Source organism: Poromitra crassiceps, assembly GCF_964638095.1.
Source record: "Poromitra crassiceps genome assembly, chromosome: 10".
Classification (NCBI taxonomy): domain Eukaryota; kingdom Metazoa; phylum Chordata; class Actinopteri; order Beryciformes; family Melamphaidae; genus Poromitra; species Poromitra crassiceps.
Window position 1 is genome coordinate 13,819,068 of NC_139631.1, and position 22,500 is coordinate 13,841,567.

A 22,500-nucleotide genomic window follows, 5' to 3' on the forward strand; every position below is an offset into this window, starting at 1 on the left:
GTACTAATAACTGTGAGAAGTTCATCTGCCGTCCAGTGCTGATCCAAAAGTTACCAAACTGCACTGACGGAAACACATGTAGGAGGCTGTGGTTTTAGAACAGCTCAGAGGTCATGTTAGGCACACAGTAGTCTCGCTGGCCAGCCTCCTCTCCCTTCCGTCCGAGGAGTCTGGCGCCGCAGGTCTCCATAACTGGGATAAACCCTCCCCTGCTCTACTCTGCTCTCCCATTGGAGCGACTGTTTCGGTGGCAGCCGGATGTCCGCTCCCGGCTTATTACAAGTTCTGTCATTGGCTCCGACCATGTCAATCAGAGCGGCTTCCGCTCCCTCCTCCCTGTGTGTTGCTGTAAATAGTGCCCTGCCGCCTCAGTGAAAACAACAACGCTAACTAGCTAGCAAGCTAACGGCAGAAACCTACACGCTAGCTCGTTGCTACACGCTGAAAACGGCAAATTGGAATTGTTGGAAACTATTTTCCAAGGTCACTGCGGCTAAGCGCCGCCCATCGCAATCCCACTATGAAGACCTGCGGCGCCAGACTCCTCGGATGGAAGGGAGAGGAGGCTGGCCAGCGAGACTAGGCATACAGTGATAACACACCAGTGGAATAAAATAGGCTATAAATACAAAATAAAAAAGGTTAATAAATGTGATTCACGATAATGCAAATGATGATGATGATGATGATGATGATGATGATGATAATAATAATAATAATAATATAAAATACCACATAAAATATAAAATTTGAAAGTGCTGGAGCCCAGTGGTGAGATGCATTATTTCCCCAAATGTGATCAGTGGTGTTCAGTGGGTGGTAGGGTGGAATGAGGACTGCATTGTTCACACAAAGTAGTAGCAAAACAATGCGACACATGAGCACCAGTATGAGTGATGATTATCACAGGAATGTCACAGATCACCACATTAGCTGGAATGCTTTGCTATCATTTCAACCAGAGCCGTATAATAGAAGAGTTCCGACATCTCCGTTCACTCCAATGGACCAGTTTTTTACAGCGATGGCGGCGGGGCGGAGCCTCCATGAGTCCATGGGAGCCTCGCAGAGTTCCAATTACCAGGAAGTAGGTCTATCAGCGTCGCTGTTTACATTCATAGTTGCAGCAGAACAGATGGCTTGTGATGATGTACTTTGAAAGGTAAGACGTTTAAAGAATCAAATTGTATATTATCAGTACATCTGAATCAAATTAACGTGTGCATTAAAGCATGCTAGTGGATTATCCCTCAATACATTAGTAGATTTAGGGAAGATAGAAGGTAACGCTAGAGAGCAGATTATGGTAGGGTTGCTGACTGAAATGGAAATAATTTCTCAGTTAACATTCACATAGCTCGTTGCTACACGCTGAAAACGATTGGTGTGGATTATGCAATGAAGCAGCCTGCATGGTATGTTCGGTGGATGGCTGTAAACAGCCTTTTCCCCTCTAATCCACAATAAAAAGCGTCCCCAGCCAGTCCCAGCCCCTTTGCTGGGAGAGTCTGGCAAGCAAAACGGCAATTGCTTAAGCTTCAACCATTTACCCATTATTATTTAACACAAGCAAACACACAAACCTGAATTTAAACAGTTTTTTTGCATTTTTCCACCTAACCTATTTGTGAGAAATCCACTGCTGGACTGATTTACTCCCTGATCGAACGCACTCCCTTAACTACCTCGTGGTCCGCGAGTTGGTTATCAATTATTTCGTTGTGTGACAGTGTGTGCGTCGCTAAGACTGTGAGTACAAACCTGTGTAGCAGTTACAGTATAACTTAGTATAAGTTACAGTTGTATAGAAGTTTTGCTGTGTGTGACTATAGTTCCCTGTAGCTGTCGAATTGTTCTGACTATGTTATGATGATGGTCATTGAAATTCCATGCATGCTAGTATTGGATGTAGACTATATACAGTTGACGCTGATGCCTGTTATAGTTAATATTTATATCAGTATCTTCATTACAAGGCATAGCTATCATTTAACTAAAGTAGGACAATACCCACAATCATTTTCTTTCCTTTTCTTGATGAACATGGCTTATAGCAATTAATAGTAATTACCGAAAGGAATGTGGTCAATGCTGCTGCCATGTAGGCATAAATTGTAATTACATATAATTTCTTTGATGGGAAGAGGGCTTGCAGCTGTGTACTGTCATGTATATCTTTCTGTTATTCTTGAGGCTTGAGATATTATGTAGATTGGAGATTATTGTACTATACTCAGTTACATTATTTTAATAACTACTTAATTAAATTTGCATTGTATTTTCCTACAGCAACCACATGCTCAATCACATGCCAGACTTACCAATTAATAAACCAGTGAACAAGACCATGGTTGCAGTCTATCTAACCGGAGTGCATAGCCAGTTGACTACGACCAGTATTTCAGCATCTGCATACTGAATCGCACACTATTCCTAGAAATATCATCAAATAATTTTATTTGGGCGTTGCAAAACAAAACTTTCTCATTCTTAATAATAAAACAGCTGTATTTTAAGAAAGAAAAATGCAGTGATGTCATTTCATTTTTTTTTTGCCTCAATTCTCAACCTTAGCCGTATGAATCGCTTAATGATTTTTTTCTTGTATTCCACAGCATGACGGAAGCCTACAGGAGAGTGCCTGAGCTTCTTTCTCCAAGACAGCCACTGCGTTGGGGAGCTCCATAAGGGAGGAACCAGTCTTGGTCCTAAATAGTTCCTCAATTTGATGAATAAAATCATAGGCTTCTTGGGAAGGGCGACAAAGAGCACCTGCCTTGAAGTCTTTCAAGTTAACTAAGATGCTGTTTTCTCCAGCAGGGCTGTCATCATTGTGCTTTGTTGCAATGTTGCATTCTTCACAGATGCTGGCAAACTTGATGAGCTTGTGGACGATGTAGCCTGCAAGATGGAAAATAATACATTTCTCTGTTTTTGTGAGGTCAGCTGTTCCACTCTGACCGACGGAGTGATATTTTTCTCCACTGTGCATTTTGCTTAGAAAGCTGCAAGAGTAAACTATAGCATATGATGCGATGAATGAATGATAACCCACCTTTTGAAGAATACATTACAAAATGAGAAATAGAGTGATAGAGATACAATTAGTGCCTCATGAACAGATTTACTTTAACCTTTCATTTATTTTCATGATTTATTATTACATTTTTTCATTTTCCCCTTTCTGTCAAGTACCCCCTGTAGTACCCCAGAGGTACACGTACCCCAGTTTGGGAACCACTGCCATAGTGGTTGAATGCACAGTATTAGGGAACACTTTATACTTACTGGACATGTACACACTCATTACATATATAAAAGACAACTATGAACATGAGACAACTTTATACAAATTCATATCACATGCATCATCATAACTGATGTGTCTTGTCATACTTTGTTCAACATCAGCAGCAAAAGCTGTTGATGATCACAACTAATGAAGTTCCCTAAGTTTGGCAACAAAGACCACACCTCATCTCCCAATTAAATGTCCTGTCCAAGCCTAGATAGATGTGTCTGTGTCCCTCCCTCCCTCTCTCTCTCTCTCTCTCTCTCTCTTTCAGCACAAGAACCACAGGGGGATTCAATGGCACCTGAAGACTCCTTGTAATGAGACAGAAGCATCGCCCTGCACCCTGAGTTTTAACTCCTTGGGTTTTGCGAGCCTTTCCTTCTGTAGTTTTAATAAACCAAACATAAGCTTTACAATGGTATGGTCTTTGTGAACAAGTGCAAATGCAGTGTTTGAACATGATTACCTCGTATAGTTTCCTGTTGTTGGGATGTTCAATTGATAGATTGCACCTCCTCACTTGAGCCAACCATTTTTTTCTCCTCTCATCTTTGGGGAAATTGTACATTCCTACCCCGGATTCTGACCGCTTTGAGCATTCCCATGCAGCAAACCGTGGTGGACTATATGGACAGCACCGAGGAAAGGCCACACAGACAACCTGCTTGATTTGCTATCCATGTTTCTGATTTTATTAGAGTTTGATTGAATGAACTAGTTTCAGTAAATAAAGCGAGGGCCTTTAATAAAGTGTTGTATTTTCATTAGGCCTAAAAGGTTGTTATACTGCATTATCCATTGTGTCAAATATCTATCTGAAAACCAAAAAGATGACTGAAACCACAAAAAATAAATACAATTGTAGAAAGGTCATCTGAACTTTGAAACATAATACTTTCCCCTCCTCTAGAAACATTAGGATGTCTTGACTGGCATACAATTATTTAGAAAAAGAAAAACACCTTGATGTAACTACATACACATGTCAGTGGGCTATATATAAATAAACACTTAACAGTGTAAATAAATGCATTTATTGACTGGATAATTACCAAAGACCGTAGTTATGGCTCCCTCTGTTGTCTTTGACCATTGTGTTTGACAGAGGCTTCATATTTCCCGCCAAGCCACTGGAACTCTCCAGTGGCTACATGGGTCACGTGACGTTCAGCGTTTTGGTCCTCCGCTGACACTACTCTCTCTCTAGATTGCTCTGATTTCAACGATACAGTCGGGGAATGCATTTCCTTTTAAGCTAAATGAACGGAGCTTATGTTTAATGTGGACAAGAGAGGTTGAGGATATAGACACAAAGTGATGGCTGTGTGTGAAGCCCAGTTCATAGAGAAATGTAGCGACTGTGTTACTGGTGCCATGGTGCATGTGTGTACGTGCAAGCGTGTGTGTGTGTGTGTGTGTGTGTGTGTGTGTGTGTGTGTGTGTGTGTGTGTGTGTGTGTGTGTGTGTGTGTGTGCAGGCGTGCACGTGTGAGTTGCTGGAGTGAGATTGCAGGCTAGTTGGGCCTGTGGCTGTTGCCATGACAACCAGAGATAGCCGTGCTGGTGAGCAATGGTGAGACGCTGCATCGTTACAACGTATAGTTTTTTTTATATCTTTTCACATTAAAATGAAGAGTAGGGGGCGGGACTTGGCGCAAAAGGGGTGGGGAAAAAATAATGTGCTTGTCTTATTCCTTTGTCTGTCCATCTCCCTGCCTCTCCTCTTGGTCCCCCCCATGTGACATCACGGTGTGTGACATCACCAGCGCCCAGAGCTGATCAGCATGCACAGCGGCACCCACCACCACCACACACTTGCACCGGAGGCGACTGAGCATGCTCACTGGCTGCACAACTCCCTGCCTGGATGACGATGCTTCTGCTATCACTAACACACATAGACGATACAACACAAAACACATCGATCTGCGCTTTCATGGCGGAGTGTTAGAAAAACACTACAGCACGTACTGTACAAGCCATATCAAAACCAGATAGTGATCACTCCTATTGTAGAAGCAGAAGAAGCTAGGCGGTGCATGCCAGCCATTATGGCTAAATAAACACCTGACGAATGTGAACGAGAGGAGGCCAGATGACAAATGTGCAGATAATTGAGGAGGAACATTGTGAAGGAGGGCGGGAGAAGGAGTAGGCCACAGACAGTGGAGTTAATACGTGTTGGAGCTAGCAGCACTTGTTACAGTGGCTATAGTCACTGGGCAATGAACAGCATTTCACTGCTGCTGAATGACTATACTGTATATATTCATGTATATATGTGATACATAGGGCAGTGTGACTTTGGGTGCACATAATATACATATGTATCCCAAATACCTTTTACACTTTACTAGTCTGTCAAACCAAATTCAGATGGCCAGTACATCAACCACAAAAACCACACCATATTGAATCCTGGGTAGCCGCATCTGGACAGTGCTCAACAAATAGCACTGTCAAAGCATTCACATAATCACATAACGATGGATATGAGGTCTTGAACGAAAAGTAAAAAGCTGTTTTCGTCACTTCCTATAAATACCACCTTGGTGGATACTGGATTTACCCGCTCATTAAGGATTTAAACTTTGTCCCACCAAGTTGGCGGAAACTATTCTGTTATTCTCACCTTGTTGGAGGCCATCTCGCTGACCGAGTGTCTGGTCTGCAGCGTCTCCAGCTGGTCCAGGCACCAGTCCAGCTCCTCCAGAGTCTCAGTGGCCAGCTTCTGGTAGGCCTCCTCTGCGGGGGCGAGACAGGAGGGCAGGGGGTCAGTAAGGGCCCGCTTCAGAGGGTTAGCGGACGGTCCAGGCCCGGGGTCCCCCACCCCACATACAACTAAGCTGGGATACCCCGAGAGGACCCATGGGTGACTCTTCATACTGGACAGGTGGGGCCAGCTGTGGGGCCTGGGAGTAGGGCCTTGTGGTCCTGTATCCTAACCCACAGACGAGCGCTCACAGCCCGGCAGTACTTGGGGGGAAAAGTAACCTCCAATAGTCCTACAGTTCAAATACTTGATTCTCCCTTTCTCCAATCAACAACAGTAGTCCAATAAAATCCCAGTGAGTACAGTTGCAGTTTAGGGATGGCACCCTAAATCCGATCCGAGTGTCCGAATGAATGTTACAGACAAGACCACAGCAGAGAATACAGGGGTAGCCCCTCGGGTTCAGAGGAGCGAACGACCGACAGTGAAACGTAGACAATCCCACACAGACAGACACACTCACTCACTCACCATCTCCCATACACTGCACCCATCACTCAGATGGCTCTCAGTGGTCTAGGTGTCTAAGGTTGAGTCTATAATCCATAAGGTAGTAATAGGTGTAATTCCAGTCATGCAGCAGGATGAAGAGCAGTCTGCTGAGCAGGCCCATGTCTGCCATGGGAGGTGATGGAGGGAGGAGAGGGACGGGGTCCAGTGAGAGGTTCAGAAACAGTCAAGTTCCATCACAGCGCTGTCCAGCATGCAACAAGGACAAGATCGGCCAGAGCATCCTGCCATGGTTACCAAATACAAAGACATCTATCACATGCACACGCACACGCGTACACATACACACACACACACACACACACACACTCACACTCACATACACACCAGACGAAAAGCTAACCATAACACATCATGATTGTGTCTCCTTAGCCTCCCTGTCATTAAAAAGGTCCATGCCATCCAAAGAGGAAAGGTTATAATCCAGTGCTGTGTGTGTTTGTGTTGAAGAGAGTGTTTCCTATAGATGCTGTGTGCAGAGGGGGTGGGCTGCTGTTGCTTCGGCGTCCCTGGTAGCCAAACGTGCCGCTCTCCCCGAGCTGTACCTAAAGCCTGAGAGGACTGCACTGTGGATGGGGAAGGGAGAGTGGTAAAACACGGACTGGAGTAGTAGAGGAGTTGGAGCGAGAGGCAGGGAGCTCCCTATATTGCGAGTACTGTACATGCATGCCTGGTAATGTACGTCCAGCATACAAATACAGAGAGAGAGAGAGAGAGAGAGAGAGAGAGAGAGAGAGAGAGAGAGAGAGAGAGAGAGAGAGGGAGAGAGAGAGAGGAATGGAGGGAAGGGAGGAAGGAAGGACGGACGGACGGACGGACGGACGGACGGACGGGGAAAACCAAAGACAAGACCCTCTATTACGACTATTAGTGATGCAGTCCGATATCATATACTTTGACTTTGATTATATATTGTTCCATTTGTTTAGATTGCAAATAGAACACATGCCTCTCTCAAAGTCGATCTAGATTAATCGAAAATGTCACCTTGTCAGAAGCCAATTAATATTGATGTCTTGACTAATTTTAGGAGAGCAAGGGCTTTTAATGCAATGTGATCTGCGATCTGAGAAGGGGATCACTTTGGTCGCAATTAAATCACACAGACAGAGAAAAGAGTGGCAAATTAAAATAATCACATGCTGCCATGTAAATGTTACATTTCCGTTATTTGGAGTATTTAGCATCCAGACTCTCCCTGAGCTTTAGAAAGACAGTCTTGTCACAGTGTCATGTGGGCTGTTTGTGAGGGGTAAAAGGCTGAAACTACATCCTACCTACAGGGATGTTTGATCTCTAAAGTGCATGGTGCAAGCTCTACAGCTCTGGATGGCATGTGTGGTATTTAAGCATTTTAGTGTTTACAAGAGCTATTCTTATTATAGTGTGGAGTGATGATTCATTATAATGATGAGTTTGGATGCATGTACTGTTAGATGTATGCTTGTTTATATACAGGCATCATGAGCATTGTATCAGCATGACCACCTCTAAACTTATTTTGTCACCTCCTCCTCTCTCTCTCCCTCTCTACAATATCCCCCTCTCCAGGTTCATTGTCTTTGAAAAATCTCTCTCTCCCTCCCTCCCTCCTTCCATTAGTCCCCTTCCTCTCCCACACTCTGGTTTCCACCGTTGATCTCCTCCTCCTCCCTCTTTTGTCTCCTCTCTGTCTCTCCCCATTCTCTCTCTCTCTCTCAGTCTCCCTTTTCTCTCTCTGTCTCTCTCCCTGGTGTGGTGTCAGTGGCTGGGGTGCTACTCTTTCTGACAGCAACTGCACTGACGTCAATGACATTCTTCTCATGCTTAGTGCGACATCAGACACCGGCGCTCAGAGAGGCCACTCTGCTGCACAGACGCAAGGCTGCAGCCAAACTCCGGACCGGAACAGCTCGGCGCTGAAGTGGGACCGGCACAGGGAGAGGGTGAGAGAGCTGGAGGAAGGAAGGGGTAGAGGGAGAGCAAAAAGGAGAGGAGAGAGAGAAGAGGCTGCACTATGAGGGACAGCAATATCACTGATGGGATATAAAGTCTCTGATTACATGATGGTTGATAAATTATCTCATTTTATTACACATCATTTAAATATGTTGATATTCAGTATTTAGAATTGTGTCTCCTCTGTAAATTGCTATCCCATATATTCAACATGTAAGATGCTGTCAATGCAATTGAAAAGACATGAAGTGACAGCCAGCTTTTTCAAAATTGACGGCCATTTCTAACCCTACAGCTGCCTTTAAAACAATTAACACTGGCCTCTTTAATTTCCCTGTTTGTACATTTATGCCATGTCTTTTTGATTTGTTGAGTTGAATTTAGCTTTAATTTATGCACTGTAAAGTGTATGTGAGTAACCTGAAAAGTGCTACACAAATAACATATATTATTACTTACTGTCAAAGCCAACAACCGGCTAAGACATACTACTGTCTCCTCTGTAAAGACATACTACTGTCTCCTCTGTAAAGACATACTACTGTCTCCTCTGTAAAGACATACTACTGTCTCCTCTGTAAAGACATACTACTGTCTCCTCTGTAAAGACATACTACTGTCTCCTCTGTAAAGACATACTACTATCTCCTCTGTAAAGACATACTACTGTCTCCTCTGTAAAGACATACTACTGTCTCCTCTGTAAAGACATACTACTGTCTCCTCTGTAAAGACATACTAATGTTTCCTCTGTAAGTCTGTCGCTAGCTGAACATGACATGAGCTAATCAGAGCTTGTCTGTCTCATTACCTTTACAACAGCATCTCATCTCCTCTGCCATAGGTCAAAGGTTACTGGAGTCATTCTATTCTTAGATCGTTCTAAAATAACTTTATCTGATCAATAATGTCAATGACAAAAAGATGTATTGACAGGTGGGAGAGAGCAGAGGGGAGGGAGGCTGGAAGAGCAGGGACGTCTCAATGGGCCTGCTCTACTTCAGCAGTGTCTCCCTGTCTCATTTAGAGCTGCTATTAATTATGACACTTCTTTGATTGTCTTTCTCAGCAGGACAGCAGAGTGGCCACCTCAGCAAGCCTCTGAATGACACAACAAGTCAGTACACTCAAACAAGCTCCCCCACGACTCGTGCTTGCCGCCGGCTTATGGGCCCATAATGGCTGAGCACTGAGGTCTAAATACAGTGCAATGTTATCAATTCCTCAAACACAGGGAGGTTATGTATCTTGGCTATGTATCTATTCCACACTGTGTGTGTGTGTGTGTGTGTGTGTGTGTGTGTGTGTGTGTGTGTGTGTGTGTGTGTGTGTGTGTGTGTGTGTGTGTGTGTGTGTGTGTGTGTGTGTGTGTGTGTGCGTGCGTGTGTGTGTGTGTGTGTGGTGTGTGTGTGTGTGTGTGTGTGTGTGTGTGTGTGTGTGTGCGTGCGTGCGTGCGTGCGTGCGTGCATGTGTGTGTGTGTGTGTGTGTGTAAACAGAACACATTGATATTACTTAGTAACATGAGAGGTTGAACAGACACTGGCAGCTAGGTTCCAGCCATTTATAATGGCAAAAGGCAAAAAGAAGCGACTATTCAAGGACAAGTCTATTCTGGCCACCGGAGTGTGCATCTGTGTCATGTCCTCTACACAGCAGAAACACCAAAAGTAGAGCAGACAGGCGGTACAGTAGACACAGTCAGCCCATCTAAGTCAAATATGACTATGCTGTATGAGGCTGGCCGACAATCCATTATTGAAATACTGAGTGACAGACATAGCTAGACAGCATCATATCTCTTAATGAACCAATGCTTAAAGATGGCAGCCTCCTGGCAGTGAACTGGCAACTAGCACTAAAATAAAACATCTTAGCACTTTGAATGGTTGTTTGGCTTGTCCCAATGCAGTGGGCAATGCAGAGACCATTTTATAGGTCTCACCTTCAACCGTTAAGGCTTTATTATACACGAGAAAATAGAAATAAAAATAAGCAAAATAAAATGTATTGCCAAAAGTAGGTTGAACCCTTTAGTCACCTGCTAATATATGGGGTCTCACTGGTGTCGTGGACATGAGATAGCTATTGGAAGGACGCAGGAAAGAAGAGCGAGCCACTTCCTGCTGTATTAAGCATCTTTGAACAGTCCAGGGTAGTGGGCGGGGTTTTGTGGGACGTAGGCAGCAGGGCTCATCAAGACTCACTCATGGCCCATACACTACTAGATGTGACACATGAGACGGAGGCTGGAACGCAGCACTGACACCACTGACAGATTAACACACTGACTCTGACTGATGGAGGCTGGAACGCACAGCACTGACACCACTGACAGATTAACACACTGACTCTGACTGATGGAGGCTGGAACGCACAGCACTGACACCACTGACAGATTAACACACTGACTCTGACTGATGGAGGCTGGAACACACAGCACTGACACCACTGACAGATTAACACACTGACTCTGACTGACGGAGGCTGGAACGCAGCACTGACACCACTGACAGATTAACACACTGACTCTGACTGACGGAGGCTGGAACGCAGCACTGACACCACTGACAGATTAACACACTGACTCTGACTGACGGAGGCTGGAACGCAGCACTGACACCACTGACAGATTAACACACTGACTCTGACTGACGGAGGCTGGAACGCAGCACTGACACCACTGACAGATTAACACACTGACTCTGACTGACGGAGGCTGGAACACACAGCACTGACACCACTGACAGATTAACACACTGATTCTGACTGATGGAGGCTGGAACACACAGCACTGACACCACTGACAGATTAACACACTGACTCTGACTGATGGAGGCTGGAACACACAGCACTGACACCACTGACAGATGAACACACTGACTCTGACTGATGGAGGCTGGAACACACAGCACTGACACCACTGACAGATGAACACACTGACTCTGATTGACGGATGCTGGAACACACAGCACTGACACCACTGACAGATTAACACACTGATTCTGACTGATGAGGCTGGAACACACAGCACTGACACCACTGACAGATTAACACACTGATTCTGACTGATGGAGGCTGGAACGCACAGCACTGACACCACTGACAGATTAACACACTGACTCTGACTGATGAGGCTGGAACACACAGCACTGACACCACTGACAGATGAACACACTGACTCTGACTGATGGAGGCTGGAACGCACAGCACTGACACGGTGACACCACTGAGAGATGAACACACTGACTCTGACTGATGGAGGCTGGAACGCAGCACTGACACCACTGACAGATGAACACACTGACTCTGACTGATGGAGGCTGGAACACACAGCACTGACACCACTGACAGATTAACACACTGATTCTGACTGATGGAGGCTGGAACGCAGCACTGACACCACTGACAGATGAACACACTGACTCTGACTGATGGAGGCTGGAACACAGCACTGACACCACTGACAGATTAACACACTGACTCTACATTATGACTGACAGGGAGTACAAGGCGGCATGTGAAGCGTGACTCCCCCCGGTGTTCATAAATTATGTGCAGTCTTGACAAACTAGTCATCGCCATCTAGAACTAGCTTTTCAGAAGATGATTGATAATTTGACATTTCGTAATACAAACACTGTACACCCAGAAAAGGCCACGCCTCTCTCAACCGCACAGCAATGCAACAGCTACTGAAGCCTGGGGATATTTTGTGCTGCTGGCCCACCACTTTCTCTTGCACATCCTTTTATGTACCACTAGGTTGAATCCACTGAAGCACATCTCTGCTAAATAAGTCAGCCATATTTGTATTCTGATTGTGTTCAACATCATGTTCATGTTCTTTGGCTCCCCCCAAAGGATGTTTTTTTTCTTTTTTTTTGTCTCTCATCACAGCCACACTAACGTCTTAAAATCTACACGAATATCACTATAACAACATAAGCACCCTTCACATACGGTAGGACTAAATTCATTTTGTTTTCAGAGGGCTTTAAGCAAAATAGTGAATACTACTACTACTATTACTTATAATAATATTGTTTCTATCAGAAATATCAATGCTCATTTCCATATCCCACAGAGGCACACACACACACACACACACACACACACACACACACACACACACACACGCACACACACACACACACACACGCATACACACACACACACACACACACACACACGCATACGCACACACAACATGCACACCAAAGACACCAGTCATTACGTCACTGTCCACATACCTGTGAAGGAGGTCTTGGTGATGGGTGGTGGTGGGTTACACATGGGTGATCTCCTGTAGATGGACAATAAGATCAGCTGTTTTGCCAAACGACCTACATGCCTCTCAGTGGTGCAGGCAGCATCTCCCTTAGTCTTTCTCTCACTTCTCCTTTAGGGTGGGCACCTTTACAGAGCCAACTGCTGCTGTTGTTGTAGTACCCAATACGAACAGCAGAGGGGGAACAAAGTGTTCACTCGGCACCACAGAGGCAGGTACAGCATGTTAATGAGGGCAGTATGACAGGAGGAGAGTATGTGGACTGCAAAACAATTATAATAGTGTGTAGTAGGTAGGGCTATGAACATGATCAAATAGGGAAGTATCAGCAGTGTACAGCTATGATGACTGTTAACTATAAACAGAATCTCAATAATTACAGCCTTCATTTCTGTCTGAAAGAAATTCAATAAAAGGGAGCAATAGTGCTTTTGGCTACTTACTTATTGGATGCTCTGTCTGGCAGATTGGTTAATGCACCAAAATTGTTCCGTACAGTTCTCAAACTGGCGAGAACCTGAAGGGGATATGGCAGATTAAGACAGAATTATTTATACACATACAGTACATACAGTATATACAATAATATATACAGTATATATAACAGCATATAACATAAAAAACAAAACAGTAAGACCGACAACTCACCTGTGCAAATGGCGTTACAATCATATCGTCACCATGACTGGACGAGAGAGAGAGAGAGAGAGAGAGAGAGAGAGAGAGAGAGAGAGAGAGAGAGAGAGAGAGAGAGAGAGAGAGAGAGAGAGAGAGAGAGAGAGAGAGAGAGAGAGAGAGAGAGAGAGAGAGAAAGATCTAATGTTAGATCTAGGCCTATACTGGCATATTGACATTTTACAAGACAGGAGTACGTTCTCTGGAAGCAGTGGGGGTGGGTCATCACGTCGGATTAGGATCAGTGTCTCAGATACATTCTGTCATAGTGTCATGTTTACTTTAGACATCAGCTACCAGCTGAGTCTCCATTGTGCAGAATGACAGACAATGACGAAATTCATAAAAAAAAAAGGTTGACCATATTGTAGATTCAGCCATTGGTTTCAATAAGACACTTTAAGGACTTTGTTTATTGGGCATGTCTCAGTACACATAAGCTAGCAGCAGCACCTAAAACCCGCCTGTATCCCCCATGGCTCTCTTTGCACTTAAATGTATAGACAGATAAGGTCACACGCACATTCTCGCTCCTTCCATTCCTTCCCTTCCCCTCTCTCTCTTGTCATGCGCATCTTTATTTGGCTAAGCCTATCACAATCTGTTTATCTCTTTATTTTTATCCAGGGAATGTCAACTGAACATGTTTGCCCTTTTTCACATACTCTACTGGGGCAGTTGGGAATTAGGGTCCTTGCTCGGGGGCACATGGACGCTGGAGGGAAGGAGAGGAGAACATAACTCACTAATGTTCTTTCCCAGACAGTGTGACAATCTCCCCACTGTCATGTGTCCATGTGACTGTCAACGTTTGCTCAAGTGACAAGAGTGTATATGATGACATGGTCACGTATGTATTGCCCAGTTCTACTTGACCACGGGCGCGTCCCTGACACACCTGGTGGCTCATGCACGATGACAACATGACATCTCTGATATGAACGACCGTCCAAGGAGGAGACGCAAGCTGGTCATTGCTAGACGAATATGACTACATTTCAATACGACTACTACCTTTAGAAATGGAGTACTGTAGGAAGGAAGGAAGGAAGATAAGATGGAAGGGGATGAAAGGATGGATTGATGGATGGTTGGATGGATGATAGAAGATGATTGCTGCATTTTGCAGTTGTACTGCAGTTGTTCCATCACCTCTACCCTACATCATGGAATGGGTGGTTTTTGATGTCTCATCTTTTATTTAGCTTTCAATAATTTATCTGGTCAAAACTGGCATAGCCCTATTTGATGGCTTTTTTCCCCAAGCATTTATGGCCACTATGCCTATTTCTCCAGAAAAACTGTCTCCTTGCTAAGCATTTTATGGAATGGAAACATGATTTATTATTACAGCCTTTAATTTAATTGTGGGGCATTTTTTTCATTTTCTTTTCTTAGAATTGTATAAGTAGAACTGTTAATAGTTGTTTCCTGCAAGCTATCTCAACTTGCCTATTATATCTGAGTCAATACAATTGGAAACAATCAGTCAATTGTCTGACAGCATTTAACGTAAAAGGGACCCTAGCTTGTAGCAATGGAGGTTTAAAATGGGGTAACTGGATACTATGCGAGGTCATGGCAGGGTCGCTAGTCCAACACAAAAGAATCAGGAAGGAGGAAGTATAGGGTTACTGCAAGACTTTACGTTGCATCCTTTTCTTTATTTATCTTTCCTTCAGACTGAATGCTCTCTTTCAAGTCAATATTCTTATTTCCTGTAGCATGTAACTGGATAGTCACCATAGTATGGGCAATGAGAAATATGCTATCAAAATACACCGGACGTTGAAAATACCAGCTGATTTGCTCGTGTGCGTTGACCTCCTTTTTAGAGTGTGCAGCGCTAAAGCTGTGAGGCTGTGAGCTGTGGGGAATCAGAATGATTAAAGCCAAATCATTTCAGAAGTGCGGCAACTGGCAAAATGCACTGCACTGCACAAAGTGTGCTTGTGGCGGGTAAGTTGTTATTGACTTGTCTTGTTTATGCTATGGGACATGGCTAAGAGCTACGGGACATGGCTAAGAATAGAGTCCTCTCTCAATGTGACCCCACACAATCAGCTGTCAGTCATGGAGATTTCCATTCCCACCATGGCCAAAACAGCCTGCGCAATAGGCCTTTTTCACAGCAGCCATTTTGTGTCTAAAAGGCAGGAAGTTTCACAGGTGCACCAAAACATTGATTAGGGTTTCCAACTTCCAGTCCATTCAGGTGTTCCAGTGCTGGGGCCCTAATTAGTGAGTTGGTTGCACCTGTGTTTACCCTGCCTTGTAGACACAAAATTGCAGCTGTGAAAAAGGCCCATGGCTATAAGACCTGGCTATTCACGAGTTTCCTGGTGAGACCGTGGGCGCTTCCATGACACCCTCCCTCCCTGTTTCCAGCTGCCGGTTGCCTGTTACCGCCCAGGACCGTTCATAGCGAAAGAGACTGAAAATAATCATAATTGTTGTGACTTTGTACCTACCTATGTCTTGTAATGATGCCCCCCAGCACAATCATTTCACACGTGCATAATTGTACAACGGAGTGACAATATCTTGAATCTTGAAACAGAGCTAAAGCTACGTTCAATGACCAAATAATAAGAGTTCCGGTTTGGACGTTTAGCCTTCAAAACAAAAGCGGCCACTATGTGACCACATACTATTTTTAGCCATTTTGGCTCAAATAAGCCCGTACAGTATGAGTGAATTGACATTCACCTCGTTTTTGTAAAATATCGCCGCTATGCAACCACACAACGTTACTATTTTTAGCCATTTCGGATCAAATAAGCCAAACGTTCCCACTCTTTGACAGCGGCGCGCACCTCCTTGCTAGTGAAAAAAATGTAAACAGGAAGTCATCAACCGGCAACCGCTGAGAAGCATGGGACACGTAGGTCCAGGAATAAGGTGAATAGGGGATAATAACCATCAAACATCTACTCTGATAAAAAGATGTCAATATTCATTGAAAGGCACTGTGGGAAGGATAATACTGTAAAATGTGGTTAAAACTAAAATAAACACAACACAGTGAGAGTGAGAGAATAAAAAGGAAGCTAGTGTACAGAGCGGCACTAAGTGTATGTATGGAAGAAAAAGGATAGCATCCACTCACATGTCACTGGCAATGGAGGAGTTTCGGGACATGGACTTGGGGGAGAGGTCGTAATCGCTGTCGGAGCGATAGAGGAAGGACTCTCTCCGTTGGCTGTGGACAAAGTTGGCCTGCAGGATGAGGCCAGACCCCGGGCTGGCCATGGGGTCCAGGGGGCTGCGACCCGATGACGTGCCATTGTCCACATCAAAACTGGGTTGACAGAGAGAAAGGGAGAAGGGGAGACAGAGAGAATGATCAGGATCTGAAAATCATCTTAGAACAGAATTTAAATCTTATGTTGATGATCTTTGCAGTGCAAGCAACATTTCTGAACATGTTCGACTCTCCAGTGATGCTCCAAAAGTGTAACCATGGATGTAATGCTAAAGCACCAAGATTCATGCCGCAGTCCATAAGGTTTTATTATCAAATTTGAAATTAAATGAAAAAGGTATTGTTTGCAGGGATGCACTGGTTTTCTGGGGCCATTGCAGATTTTTTTTTAACAGTGATGATCAGCCGATCACCAATCTGACTGCCGATTGAAACGATGCATTTCACCCAGACTCTCTTGTAAAAGTGCACAGCAAGCATGAACACGACCCTGACATTCTAATATCCTGCTGTGTTTAACAGATTGTTCTCACGACAGCGTGACATACAGTGTCACACCGGATCCCAGCTGGCTGCCAGCTGGCTTCCATACCAAACAACTGAACTTTGTTACATCATAAGGGACAATGAGGTCCAATTGGTTTAAGTTGTGTTAAGTTAAAGGGATACTTAGGATTTTTTGATTGTGGGGTTCAGTTGTGTGAGGTACTTGCTGACAGTCAATGCAGTAGAATGCAGCTGGCGCGGTCCTAGTTTTCAGAAATGGAGAATCCGGCTAATGTCAGAGGCAAGTAGAGCTGTCTGCTGAGTGTGAACAGGGTCACAAGCAAAAATGTGTAAAAAATAAAAAAATAAAAAAATATACTATATACAGTATATATATATATATAGAGTATATATATATATATATATATATATATATATATATATATATATATATATATATATATATATATATATATATATGAATGAAAGCCTCCATACTGCTCACCTGGCTTAATCCAAGTCTCCACAAGCTTTGAGATGCCAAGTTGACTTGAAAACACATCATTGACATGCCTTTTTCTAGCTGAAATCTGCACTGTAGCCAGGTGCTCGAGGAAGAATTCGAGCACTTCCAGCTGATATTTGAGCTAAAAGCAGGGTGTAAATGCCTCCTGAGTCCTGTTCAATACAATAAAAACTGGTTCCTAATCTCTGATCTGTGAAATTCAAAACAGTGTACAGTAGGAAATGAACTGTCAATGCCAGATGACGACATGCCCACGCTACTCACATTCTGCTGACTGCTGCAAGCTGGCTAATAATACATTCAACCTCTTTCCTGATCGGGGTTTTGATCGTCCAAACATAGATGATCTAATTAGAACGTATATTATGATCGGTGGCCAATTGATCAGTGGCTCCTCCCCCACCCCCCCCTCCCCCACACGTTTTTCTCGCCACTTGTACTTGGCCAATTCCCCCTGTTGAACTGTCCCGGTCGTTGCTCCACAACCTCTGCCGATCTGGGGAGAGTTGTAGACTAGCACATGCTTCCTCCGATACCATCTGTTTCTTTTCACCTGTGAGCGAGGAGTTGCAACGGCAGGCCGTAGCATGTGGGAGGATCACGCTACCCTCGTGTTGGTACTGTACGCAGGGAATCTACCGCTGCACTACCCAGGTGCCTCCTTAATTGTCGGAGCAAACTGCAGCAGTAGCGCAGGCGATCACCACCCTATCTATCCAGTCATTCTATATACATCCAACCAGCCAACATGCACTGTCTATATACATCCAGCCAGCCAACATGCACTGCTAGACTCTATATACATCCAACCAGCCAACATGCACTGCTAGACTCTATATACAGGCACATCCAACCAGCCAACATGCACTGTCTAGACCAGGGGTGGGCAATTATTTTTCATGGTGGGCCACATGAGAAACCCAGATTGTTGCCGGGGGCCGAACAAATATTGTCATGCCGTAACCCAGGGATGGGCAACTTTGATGATAGAGAGGGTCACAAAAAAATGTCCTCGCTACCAGAGGGCCAGATTTTGCTGAGGGCTGGGGGCCGAACGGCCGGGAAAAATTTGGGGCATTTGAAGGCACGTTTAGAGGAATAACTCATTTTAAATGAACAGTTGTGATGTCCACCAATATTTGATCCTTTTCTCACTCACTCCTATGTCACCACCTGCTCTCCCTGCAGGGCTTGAAATTAACTTTTTTGACCACCTGCCAATATGGCTGCTAGATTTTTAAGTTAGCAGCCAATTAGAATTTCCACTAGCCACAATGTTTTTCTTGAAATAAACCAGAATATGAGTGGGTTAATTTAAGCATATGTATCAGTAAGTGGCCCGGGATTCTCAAAGCCTGTGTTGAGGGTCACACGAACAAGAATGCACTCTTGAACCTAAATAAATCCAAAACCAATGAGTTAATTATTAAAAATTTTACTTCAATATAGAACAGTCATTTCTTACACATGAGATTACTTTTATCCTTTTAGTCATAAAGATTATTGAAAGATATTCCATATTCCAGACTGAAATGTTATAACAGAAGTGGGGTATTGGCCAGGATGACATGAACATTTGGACACTTATTCAGTGGGTATCTTGCATGTTGCATTCAGGTGCACTGTAAAAAAAAAAAAAGAAGAAAAACGGGCCACACAGGGGGCTCTCGCGGGCCGCATGCTGCCCAGGTTAGGTCTAGACTCTATACATCCAACCAGCCATGCTGTGAAAATGCCACTGACTCAGAGCCTAAACCTCTCTGCAACCCTGACACCGCGTCCCACCACGGTGTCACGGTGACCATGAGCTCCTTAGTGTCTCCCCCGGCTGACGACTAACGGCCGCCACCAGGGACATGTGCCCCATCGCCAGGTTACCAAGCAATCCCATAATCCCCTCAGGTGTAGCTGCTGAGGTCGCCGGGGGGATTCCCCCTGTAACGTGATGCCAAACACTCACAGGGATGACGTCATAATCCTCCTCCTCCTCATCACTATGGGGACAGCCTCAGAATTCATTCTCTATCATCTATTCTTCAGGTGGTACGGGACACCCTGTTCACGTCAATGTTCACCTTCCATTGTCAGCATGCGTGCGTGCATGTGTGTCAGGGTGGTAGTTTGTATGTAGGGAGCTCAGGCTCATGTTCTCTACAGACCGTTTCACACCTTCAACACCCCTTGACTTATAGACTTAACAGAACACCTTGTACTACATTGAGCAGGTTGGGTTTGCAGGCTGAGAACATGGAGGCTGGCTGATTGTAGTGGTGGTTTTATGAATGTTTTGTGAGCGAGACTTTGAGAGGAAGAAGTAATTATGCTGACTGTTCTCCCCCAGGGCCATATCACTGCAACAGGCCAGGGCTCAGCCTTACACACCCAGCGCTGCAACCATCTATTATGGATGGGGTCTCTCTCTCTCTCTCTCTCTCTCTGACTGACACACACGCACGCACGCACGCACGCACGCACGCACACACACACACACACACACACACACACACACACACACACACACACACACACACACACACACACACACACACACACACACACACACACGCACACAATGTGAAACCATACACCAGTAATCAGTGTTTTCTCTCTCAAGCCGGTTTTTCACAGGCCAGATTCTCCCCTCCACCCGTCACTACTACACTGCTGTGTATGTGCATTGAGATGCAGAGTCCATGGACTAGGTGCACTGTACAGTATGGCCAACATTCTCTAAGGGCCTAATTACATGTCAAGCCTGAGTGATGCATTTGACCATAAGGGTTTAGTTTAGTTTAGTTTATTGGATTGTAAATCACAGTGTACATTGAAAGGCGCACACATGGTTAAAAAAGAATCGAGGATAAACACAATAAAGTCCAGGACTTATTTCCATTGTGGTCCTCTTAAGGGTACTGACTGTCTGTGTAAACGTCATTATCACTTGATGAACTGTAAGATAAACAATACATGGGGGAGAAAGCCTAATCATGACTTCCACTTCCTTACTCAAGTAGAAGCACCGTTATCTCAAAGAAACTTCCCTTCCTAAAACACACTAGAATTACCACAACAGATGCTTTTCACCTCTGAAATAAAGGGCTATTCCTTTACAACCAATCTAATGTCGATTAGAGCTGCACTAATAATCATGAGTGTGCGTGTGTGCCGAGACTAGCACCATGCTTCCTCCGACACATGCGCAGTTGCCCGCCGCTTCTTTTCACCTGACAGGGGGAGCTTCACGGGCAGGACGTAGCACGTGGGAGGATCACGCTATTCCCACCAGTTCCTTTCCACCCCGACCAGGCGCCCCGGCCGACCAGAGGAGGCGCTAGTGCAGCGACCAGGACACATACGCCCAATTCTTCCCTCCCGCACACGCCAGCCAATCGTACCTGTATGGACGCCCGACCAAGCCGCAGGTAACACACGGGGGTGCGAACCTGCGACCCCCTTGGGGGTTGGTAGACAGGGAATCTACCGCTACACTACCCGGACGCCCAATCGTGATGATCATTTTGATCATAATCGTGCAGCCCTAATCTCTATACAGCCATAAGTACCCAGGACATGCCAGACATTTTTTCCACAACAACTAAACGGGGAAAAGGCCGAGTTATCGCCTTGTGATCTCTGAGAGGAGCAGGAGATGAGTGAGGGCGAGCACTGCTTGTGGAATGAGATGGGAGGGGCAGTCACATTGTCCTCTGTCTGCCTCTTAACTACCTCTTTATCTTAGATAAACACACACACACACACACACACACACACACACACACACACACACACACACACACACTCTCACACACACACACACACAGCTTGGGATGATTTCAAAATTTCACTCCACAAAATTTGTTCCGTCTTCCCGTGGCTCAGCCGACCTTTTCTCTCTGAAGCCTTTCTGAGCAGCCCCCCACCGCCCCCCCCCATCACATGAAGCGACTGAGACTTTCCATCTGTTCTCCTGACTGAAGTTGTGAAAAACCACACTCTCTCTCACACTCCAATCACAAAACTCATCATAACGTCTCACTCCAAGCGGAGCTCAGCCGAGTCTCCAGCTGTCCTGCGCGATAAGTGTGTATGGGTGTTTGTTTGTGCCGTGATCTGTGTACGAGGGAGAGAGAGAGAGAGAGAGAGAGAGAGAGTGAGAGAGAGAGAGAGAGAGAGAGATCAAGAGATGAGATAGTGAACGTTTTGAACATGACACCTGGCATATGTTCAGCAACTGATTAATTATCACACTCACATTCTGCCATCACGGCCCACACGTATTTCAGGCAGCACTCTCTGACACTCTCACACACGTCACACGCCGTACACATCCTGGCTATGGGCGGTGTGTGTGACTGCACTGACACACCCCTCTTTGGAAATCCTAGAAATGACATTCACCACCTGTGTGGTGTTGCACCAGCATTGACATCACAGAAGGGAATGTCTTGCTTCTTGTTTCTCCTCCGACACAAAGCCATGGCTGCGTAACAGTGGTGAGTAAGCAAAAGAAGGAACAAAAAATGTCAACACCCTGTTATGACTGTGGCGTAAAAGACTCAACACAGACACAACTCACACAGGAGAGAGGGCTGAGGCAGCTGAGGAGAAAATACGACGACGACGGCGTACGTAGAGGCTGAAACAGTAGGCGACCGAACCCAAAAAGGGAGTGAGCCAGGGCCACGTTCTGATTGGCTAGAAACGAAGCGTTTTACCCCACAATCATTGGACAGGGGAGAGGAAGCTGTTTCGAGCTGGCCCAGATGTCACATCTGCTGAATATCACTGCTAACAGTGGAGAAGC

General features: G+C 45.0%; 1 protein-coding gene across 1 annotated transcript in view; it reads right to left on the reverse strand.

Moving 5' to 3' along the window:
* The window catches only part of pde4d (phosphodiesterase 4D, cAMP-specific), a gene marked incomplete at its 5' end in the record, with an annotated part of 221,962 nt that overhangs the window by 16,731 nt on the left and 182,731 nt on the right, over positions 1-22,500 (reverse strand). Inside the window, 5 exons of the mRNA XM_083645287.1 lie at positions 5,927-6,039; positions 12,767-12,819; positions 13,248-13,321; positions 13,453-13,489; positions 16,589-16,780. Coding sequence (XP_083501413.1) covers positions 5,927-6,039; positions 12,767-12,819; positions 13,248-13,321; positions 13,453-13,489; positions 16,589-16,780 — 469 coding nt within the window. The remainder of the gene's footprint in view (positions 1-5,926; positions 6,040-12,766; positions 12,820-13,247; positions 13,322-13,452; positions 13,490-16,588; positions 16,781-22,500) is intronic.